Source organism: Lynx canadensis, chromosome B3 (assembly GCF_007474595.2).
Source record: "Lynx canadensis isolate LIC74 chromosome B3, mLynCan4.pri.v2, whole genome shotgun sequence".
Lineage (NCBI taxonomy): Eukaryota > Metazoa > Chordata > Mammalia > Carnivora > Felidae > Lynx > Lynx canadensis.
This window is the reverse complement of record NC_044308.2, coordinates 45,324,965-45,334,965: the sequence shown is the minus strand read 5'-3', so window position 1 is coordinate 45,334,965 and position 10,001 is coordinate 45,324,965. Positions and strand designations below refer to the sequence as shown.

General features: G+C 42.1%; 1 protein-coding gene across 2 annotated transcripts in view; it reads right to left on the bottom strand.

Moving 5' to 3' along the window:
- Positions 1-1,389: 1,389 nt before the first annotated feature.
- The window catches only part of MYO1E (myosin IE), a 213,756-nt gene continuing 205,144 nt past the window's right edge, over positions 1,390-10,001 (bottom strand). For both annotated transcript variants that reach the window (XM_030318066.2, XM_032593630.1), the window contains 2 exons: positions 7,531-7,700; positions 1,390-2,523 (listed from right to left, as the gene is read on the bottom strand). In XM_030318066.2, coding sequence (XP_030173926.1) covers positions 2,447-2,523; positions 7,531-7,700 — 247 coding nt within the window. In that variant the 3' untranslated portion in view covers positions 1,390-2,446. The remainder of the gene's footprint in view (positions 2,524-7,530; positions 7,701-10,001) is intronic.

The window sequence follows — 10,001 nt, the reverse complement described above, 5'->3', positions numbered from 1 at the left end:
ATTTATAGGTCTATTTTTGTTTCTTTTTTTCCTAGATTCTACTGATGAGTGGAATCATATAGTGTTTGTCTTTCTCAGTCTGATTTATTTCACTTAGCATAATACCCTCTGGGTCCATCCATGTTGTCTCAAATGGTACAGTCTCATCCTTTTTTTATAAATACATTTTTTTAAGGAGTTTCTCAGTGATTCCTTCCACTGCCCATCAAGGTCACCTTAGTTCCTCCAGAGCTTGAGCTAATATTTATCCTCAAGATAGCCCTTTTCAAAATAACCTATGCTTAACTCAGGCTGTCCTGTCACTTGGCCCCAAATTCTTTTAAAGTTGGTCTTCTTTTATCCCAGGACTGATTTTCAGGGGGGAAAAACACGCCCGCCAAGGGTGTGTGGTAACAATGGAAGGTGATCTTGGCAGTCCTGCTTGTGAGAAAGCCGCCTGCGTGTTGAGGCTGTGGGGGGTCCAGGATGCTCCTTTGTTCGAATTCTGGTTCTAGCGCCTTCCTCCCACTTTGCGTGAGTCCAGGAATGTGAAGATCCTTTGTCAAATATTAAGAGACTCTTGGTGTAAACAGGGATTACCTTTCCTCGTGTCATCACATTATGGCTTTATTTTCCTTTCAACTGGTCACAAAATGGAACGGAAATCTACTTTAAATGTTGTTATTGTTACCAAATGAAGTTTGCTCCCTATTCTTGAAAATGCAGAATCAAATGGTTTACTTGTTCCAAATTCAGATCCATTTGTTTCCTTATATGAAACCCCTGATAATTTTTCCCACGGACTCGAGGATCTTGGAATGACAGAAAGGTGTGTGCTGGTCAAACCCTACTTTCCCAGTAGCTTCAGAATGACCAAGGCAACCTGGAGGAAAGGCAGAAAGGTGAGTGTCCCCTGAAAACCATTCCCTTATTAGTAGATATTACATCATTTCTGACTTTTCACCATTACTGCAATAAACACTGCATTGGTTTGCTAGGGCTGCCTTCACAAAGCGCCACAGACTGGGTGGCTAAACGGCAGAAACTCAGTGTCTTACAAGCTGTGGAAGCTGGAAGTTCGAGATCTGTGTGTGGGCAGGGCTGGTTCCTGAGGGCTGTGAGGGAGCGAATCTGGGCCGGGCCCCTCTCCTTGGCTGTAGACGGCTGTTCCTTCACATCATCTTCCCTCTGCGTGTCCGTGCATGTCCAAATGTCCCCTTTTTATCAGGAAACCAGTTATATTGGCTCAGGGCCCACCCTAATGACTTCATTTTAATTTGATCATCTCTATAAAGACCCTGTATTTCCCAATAAGGTCATATTATGAGGTCACAGGCGTTAGGGCTTCACCATGTTTTCTGGGGGTGGGGGACACCATTCACCCTATAACAAATGTCACAAAAGAACAGGTAGTTCATGATTCCTTTATTTATTTAGGAGTTAAGGGGAGGGGCACAGGGGGCAGAGGAAAATTACCTACGGGGAAAGGATTGGGAAGGGTTTGCAGGGGCTGGGCTAGAAAGCAGTAACACTGATTCTATAGTTGAAAAGGAGTAGTGCACATTTGTAAGTACCTGGTGGGAGTTTTGTAATAAAACCTACCTTATGAATAAGTACAGTGGAATACTACTTAGTACATTCATACATGTTGCTACCATCTTAAGATTTTTATATATACAGTATATGATCTGTTTTTATAAATGTACAGCTTGAAAAAAAGAGATCCTTCTTATAATAGGTACAGCATTAAACACAAAACCAACATGGGCCAGCCACATTCCAACTGAAGACCCAGAGAAAGCAAGGCCAACAGCCCAGCCCCTGCTTAGCCTGGCAGCGTGATGGGTCCTGGCAAAGTGTAAACCAGCTGCCCTCTGCACCTGCGGGCTCAGTAGGCCACGCTGGCCCTTGGCCTTCGCATGGGAAGTGCCCGCTCATGTCAAGCCCGGCCTGCAAAGAGGGCAGGTCCTCCCTGAAGGAAAGTGGCAGAGAGGAATGTGTGTGTCAGGTAAGGAAAAGAGGGAGGAAATAAATGTGCTCTTTGACTAAAGGCACTTGTCAGCGGCCGCCTACAGCCATTCCCTGGGCCTGGTGAGCGAGCGGGGTGCTGTTTTGATAGAGCCAACAAGGTCCAAGTGGACCTCGCCTGTCCTCTCACCAGGTTTAAATACAAGGTCCAAGTGGACCTCGCCTGTCCTCTCACCAGGTTTAAATACAATAAATAAATCATGGTGGTGGTTTTGCCCTCCTGGGCTCCTATGAAGAGGATACCTTTTAGGATCATTTATGCAGTGACACTCCCTGTCCCCAACCCAGCTTTTCAATGTCCTCCATGGGGAAGGTGCCAGAAAAACTCCAGGCCTTGGAGAAGGAAGCAATTGCTCGCTATGGATCATAAGGAGAGCCCCCAAATGTCCCCTTCCCTGTCTGGAGCTCCTTTGCCTGTGCATTAGAGTCTCTGTGCGCCTCAGATCTTGGTCACATAGTTGTTGGGGAACAGGCCCTGCTTGCCTCGTAGTCGACCCGTCCACCAGCCAGAAGGATCTGCAGGAGACAGAGGAGGCGAAAGTGAGGGTGAGCAAGGCAGTTGTGCCTGGGCCAAACACACCCTGTCCTGTGGGCGCATCACAGGGCAAAGGTGGTTTGGCTCCTTCTACGTTCTTTTTTCTTCTTTATTTTCTTTTACATGAAAGAGTCTGTTGTAAAAAGGAGCCCTTCCTCCTCGGCAGACATAGCACTCAAGGCCCCGTTCTAGGAAGATCCTACTCCTGCACCTTGAGGCTTTGCCTGACTGCCCCTCGGGGCCTAGGCCTGCCAGCCCCAGTGCGTGGTGGGACCACGGGAGGCTGGTGGGTTGTGGTGGGATGGTCCTGCCCCACCCACCCCAACTTTTCGTCATGGGGGCTACTCCTCCACTGCACTGTTCCCGCTCCTTCCTCCAGTGCAGAATCTGCTCTGGGGAGAAACTGATGCCCAACGCTTCCCACGTTAATGCCAGACCCTCCACCAGTGAGAAGTATGTGCTAATGTTCTTCCAGACCCTCCTCTGTGATTTTAACTGTACACACACTCATCTTAAACACAAACAGCCATTCTGTATCTTACTATTCTGCATCTTGCTTTTCAATACTTAATAGCTATCTTCTTTCCATGTATGTATCTCATTTTTTAAAGGGCTGCACTGTATGCCATGATTTATAGAACCATTTCCTTACTGATGGACATTTTTTCCCAATTTTTCACTATTGATGGAATAAACTTTCACATATATATCTTTATGTTCATGTGCAAGTAGGTCTGTAGGATAGATTCCTGGGTCAAAGAATATAGCCCTTTTGGGGCACCTGAGTGGCTCAGTTGGTTAAGCGGCCAATTTTGGCTCAGGTCATGATCTCGCGGCCCTTAAGTTAGAGCCCCGCATCAGACACTGTGCTGACAGTTCAGAGCACGGAGCATGCTTTGGATTCTGTGTCTGCCCCTCCCCTGCTTGTACTCTGTTTCTCTCAAAAATAAACATTAAAAAAAGTCCCTTCAAAGAATACAGACCTTTTATTTTGTAAGACAATATGATTCATTTTTGTAATAGGTAATATTCTTAGATGTACTTTCAAAAGTACAAAAGCATTAACAGTAACAACAGCCACCCAGATCCGTTCTTTTTAAAAATGCTTATTTATTTTCAGAGAGAGAGGGAGAGAATCCCAAGCAGGCCCTGCTCTGTCAGCTGTCAGCACAGAGCCCTCCATGAGACTCAATCTCATGAACCATGAGCAGATCCCTTCTTTGAAGGCATGCAATATTATATATTTTTTATACTTTCAGAGATATTTCATGTATGTAAAAGCAAGTATTTATAAAAATTACCCCTTTTGTACACAAACAATAGCAAACTACACATTCTGCACTGTTTTTAACCTTAATAATATATACTAAAGACCATTTCATATCAGTTTATAAAGAGTTTCCATATTCTCTTCCAATAGCTGCATGACTTACTATCATTTGCCACCTTCTCTGTTGTTGGCCATTATTTAAAAAAAAATTTTTTTAACGTTTTCTCATTTTTTGAGAGACAGAGCGCAAGCAGGGGAGGAGCAGAGAGAGAGGGCAACACAGAGTCCAAAGCAGGCTCCGGGCTCTGAGCTGTCAGCACAGAGCCCAACGCAAGGCTTGAACCCATGGATGCAAGATCATGACCTGAGCTGAAGATGTACACTAAACCGACTGAGCCACCCAGGTGCCACTGGTCCCTACTTTTTTTTTTTTTTTTTTTTAATGTTTACTTATTTTGAGAGAGAGAGTGAGGGAGGAGAGGCAGAGAGAGATGGAGACAGAATCCCAAATAGGGCTCTGTGCTAATAGCATGGGGTTTGATCTCACAAACTGTGAGATCATGACCTAGGCTGAAATCAAAAGTCAGATGCTTAACTGACTGAGTCACTCTGGCTCCCGGGTGTTTATCTTCTTAATTAGGAATTCTTTATATATTAGTGGATTTGTCATATGGGTTGCAAATATCCCCCCCTCCCATTTTTAACTAACTTTTTATATTTTAATATTTAAGTAGTTGAAGCAAATGATATTTTTACAGCTTCTTGATTTTCTATCACTTTTATAAATATTTCCCATACTGATATTAAAAAAGAAAATTCTCCCATACTTCTAGGACTTCTGTTTATACATTTAAATATTTATTTATTTAGGATTTATCTTGATGGAAGTGGTTAAATGTAAATTCAAAGTAATTATATTGACATGGGGTTTTAAAATTTTGATAAATAAGTGTTAAATTTCCTTCCCAAGTCTATTCTAGCTGTAAGCTATGAAAGAAGGTACCTTTCACCCTGACTTACCACAGATACTATAGTCCAAACTATTTGCAATGACCAAATCCAGAAAGTTCTTAAAACTTAAAGGCTCATGTAATTCATTTGATGGCAAAACCTGACCTGAACTGAGTTTGTTTATGATGTCTCTTCCGACAGAGGGTGAATGCTCAGATGTTGCACAGCAGAGATGCTGAGTTTGACCCAGGCTGTTGCCCTGGGACCACGAAGTGTTCTAATAGGTGGTAATATCTCCTATACACACACACCATTATCGACTTTCTAACCGTCTCTGGTTTCTAAAACTCAGAACTTAAGGATTTGGAAAAGGGAGTGTGACCTGCATCTTATTTCAATCTTCTGCTGGTGTCACGGGTGGAGTTGTTAGCTCTCCTTCACTGATGGGTAAAGGGTAGGGAACCTCTCCATGCACAGTCTCAGGAGCCTCTGTCCACTTTTGGACTGGACTGTGTCTTTTTATTCATGTGGGGGAGCTATTTAGAGGTGTAAGATGTTTTTTCCTAGCCTATTTTCTATAATTTAACTTTGTGCTGGTGCAATTCACTATACAGAAGATTTTAATTTAGCCTTTTTATGAGGTTTAAATCCTCTATGGTTTTTGGGTTTGATGTTCTCCATCGGAAGACTTTTCACCCCCAAAGATTAATGTAATATTCTAGGTTTCCTTCTAAGATTTTTATAATTTAGATATTTAATTAGTCTGATATTTTGTGTATGAGGTAGAGCTTGAACTTTATTTTCTTATCAAAATGGAAAGTAATGCCTATCCTTTCCCCTGGTTTCAAATGCTACATTTATCATATATTAAATATCTGTATACACATGGCTATATTTCTGGATTCTATTCTGTCTCATCTATATGTCTATTCCTGCACTCACACCACACTGCATAAATGAGAGTGATAATTTATAGCATTTTTTGAGAACTTCTAGGACCCTACACTTGACACAAATATGTAATTGTTTTGATTATACCCAAAATACATGGTATTTCTAGAAAAATCTGAAATATTGAGAACTGAAAATAAAAATTCAACATTTAAGGAGACCACTTGATATCTTATATATATTATATATAACATACATACGTGCATATAGTCATCTATTTTCCATTCTTAGAAAAATGAGACTACAGTCTGTATAACCTTTTTGCCTTTTCTCATGAACATTTTTCCATTTCAGTAAATATAGTATTGCATCATTATCTTTAATAAAAATGTTTGTCACTGAAGTTCACTAAATGGATATAGCAAAGCTTATTTACCCAATCTTTGTTACTGGGTAATTGGTCATTTCCAGTATCTTTGCTGAACAAAGCTGGTGATAAAAATTCTATTTGTGTTTACTAAGCATTTATTTCAGCCCTTAATTCTACTCCGACACTTTGGAGGAAGGATACTAAATGGCTAAAATATTAAAATCTATAGCAAGCTAGATGGCTATCTAGTTTCATGATAGATCAAACTATTTGATGAGATCAAAATAATGTCCAGAGGTCTTTGAGAAGGAGGTCAGTCCAGGGACCTAGAAGTCTCCTATGAGCTCATGTGATCAAGGAGTTTGATAATAACCCCCTTCCTGGAACTGTGTGTCCTGGCCACCTCTTCCCGAAGGCTAGTCTTACCAAGGCCCGTTTCACTCAGTTTGTCCTTGCTCTGTTCGTAATGGCTTCCACACTGTACACAAGTCCTCCTCAGCCTGACATTCAGGGTCCTCCACTACCAGGCCACTCCTGGCTTCCTCTTGTCTCCTGGGAGATCTTGCACCGTGGTTGAGCGTTGGCTTACTTTCGTAAAGTGACCTGCTCTTTCTGCCCTCCATGGCTTCTCTGTCCCATTCCTCACAAATGCCATTTCCTTCATGGTGTTTTTGAATATCCTAAGTCAGGAGTTCTCGTTTTAAAAGTACTTCCATAAGCACTAATGTTTGGTCTTATGTGTATCACATTCTAACTTCTCTACCAAATTAATAAGGCATTCAGCCAAGCTCACAGCCTTTTTTTTTTTTTTTCAAGAGAGAGAGCGAGAGATTGGGAGAGGGAGAGAAAGAGAAAATTAAGCAGACTCCATGCTCAGCATGGAGCCCAACACAGGGCTCGATCTTGTAACCTTGAGATCATGACCTGAGCTGAAAGCGAGAGTTGGAAGCTTAACCGAATGAGCCCCCAGACACCCCCAGACTACTTTTATAACAGATATTACAGGTTGTCTCCCTAGCTTCCATTCCATCTACCATCATTATGAGGAGGCCACCAAGTTTGGGTGGGATAGTCTTAACCATCTCCAAAGAAGTCCCTGCCACACCTAACTTACCACGGGTACAGCCTTTGCCTTGCTAGAGATTCAGGGATGGGCACATGAGCAACTGGGTCCAATGAGAGTAAAATCTAGGACTTTTGTCCAATGGCTAAGAGAAGTTTCAGGGATAAAGCAGATTTCAGACACAATTTGATCTGTTTGCATGGCAACCATTTCATTGCCATGACGGAAAACAGCCTAAGAAGGGAGCAAATACAAAGAAAGCAGAGCTGATAGATGGATCGATAGATAGCTGGAGCCCTGATCAAACTGAGCATGAAGCCCTAGCCTATCGCTGCAAGTTTCAGTTAGAGGAACCTATAAATTCCCTTCATGTTTAAACTAGTTTTTATGGCAATGACACTGAATGTTCTTTAGGACGCTGTCTCAGCCAGCCATGCACTTACCTTCTTTGATGATATCGATAATGTCATTGGCATTGAAGCTGAGTTCATCTGTGTCCTGAGCATCGTAGGCATACAGAGCCTTGCACTGTGGCACCTGAGGCTTAGGCTTGGGCTGGGGCTTGGGTCTGCCCCCTGCTGGGGGAGGCCGACTGGTCGTTTGTCTCCGGACACTGTGGAGAGAGTGGAGGCAGGTAAGAGAAGGGACCTAACAGGAGCCAGCACCATATGGTGGTCTGGAGCAAGGGGCCAGCACTAGCCTGCTCAAGTTCAAATCCAGCTCTGTCCTTATAAGATACGCCACTCCGTAAACTTTCTCTGAAATTAAAAATGCACCCCCCACCCCGCAACTTCAGAAACAGAACTTTTCACCAGTGCCATAGAAGCATGTGGTGTTTCTCCTCAACAGCAGTCCTTCCCAGAATCAACCACCACCCTACATTTTGTATTAATAACTGCTTTTCTTTGTGGTTTTACCACGCACACAAGTATCCCTGAACAGTACACATAATTTGCCTGTTTTTTTAACTGTATAAAAGGAATCATGTTTTATCACTCGCTCCTTTTTCGAGATGTACCCTGGTGATGCATGAATGTAGTGGCCATGCATTCTAATGGCCTTATACTCTTCCATTTCATGACTATGTCACAATTTACTTATTGACTCCACTGTTGATAGTTGTTTGGGATGATTCCAGTTTCTACTATTGCAAAAAAAAAAAAACAAAAACGCTGCTTTGAATTTTTTTTTTTTTTTTTTTTTTTGAGATAGGGTGTAAGTGAGCGAGGGGCAGAGAGACAGAATTCCACAAGGGGCAGAGAGAGAGAGAGAAGTCAGGCTCACCCGAAGTGGGGCTCAAACTCACAAACTGAGATCTTGACCTGAGCTGAAGTCAGATGCTGAACTGACAGAGCCACCCAGGCGCCCTCTGCTTTGAATATTCTGGTGCGAGAATTTAACCAGAGCAATTTCTCAACCTCAGTACAACTAACCTCTGGGGCCAGATAATTCTCTGTTGTGGGGCTGTCCTATGGACCACAGGTGGTTAGCAGCATCCCTGGACTCTAGCCATTGGGTGCCAGTAGCATCCCCCCCTCCTCATGGTGATGATCAAAAACAGCTCTAGCACTAGAATCCTAATCTGAATCTTCTAGCTTTAAATGTATTCTTTGTATACACTGTATTGCCTCCAGTCTCCATGCATACAGTCTCAAAGGCATAAAGCTATAGCTTGTGAGATCTTTAAACTTATATCTGAAACAGCTATCTGTTAAATATGTTCATAAAAAGCATTTAGAGGAAAAAAAAAGGGAATACAAGCTGGTGCAACCACACTGGAAAACAGTATGGAGGTTCCCCCAAAAAACTAAAAATAGAACTACCCTACCACCCAGCAACTGCACTACTAGGTATTTATCCAAGGGATACAGGTGTGTTTCGAAGGGACACATGCACCCCAATGTTTATAGCAGCACTATCCACAATAGCCAAAGTATGGAAAGAGCCCAAATGTCCACCGACGGATGAATGGATAAAGAAGATGTGGTGTATACACATACACACACACACACACACACACACACACACACACAATGGAGTATTACTTGGCAATCAAAAAGAATGAAATCTTGCCATTTGCAACTACGTGGATGGAACTGGAGGGTATGATGCTAAGTGAAATTAGAGAAAGACAAATATCATATGACTTCACACATATGAGGACTTTAAGAGACAGAACAGATGAACATAAGGGAAGGGAAACTAAAAACAGGGAGGGGGACAAAACAGAAGAGACATAAATATGGAGAACAAACTGGGGTTACTGGAGGGGTTGTGGGAGGGAGGATGGGCTAAATGGGTAAGGGGCACTAAGAAATCCACTCCTGACATCATTGTTGCACTATATGCTAACTAATTTGGATGTAAATTAAAAAAAGAAAATTAAAAAGAAAAAAGGGACGAAGAAAACATTTTCATCAAGGACAAACCAGGTTAAGCCTACATCATTTGCTTACAAAAGAAACAAGGTGGAAACAGGAAGAAATAGAAAATTTGAACAGACCCATAACCAGAAAAAGAAATTGAATTAGTAATCACAAATCTCCCAAAAATCAAAAGTCCAGGGCCAGATGGCTTTCCAGGTGAATTCTACCAAACATTTAAAGAGTTCACACCTATTCTCTTGAAGCTGTTCCAAAAAATAGAAATGGAAGGAAAACTTCCAAACTCTTTCTATGAAGCCAGCATTACCTTGATTCCAAAACCAGACAAACACCACACTAAAAAGGAGAACTATAGACCAATCTCCTTGATAAACATGGATGCAAAATCCTCAACAAGATACTAACCAAACAGATCCAACAATACATTAAAAAAATCATTCACCACAACCAAGTGGGATTTATACCTGGGATCCAGGGCTGGTTCAATATCTGCAAAACAATCAATGTGATGCATCACATCAATAAAACAA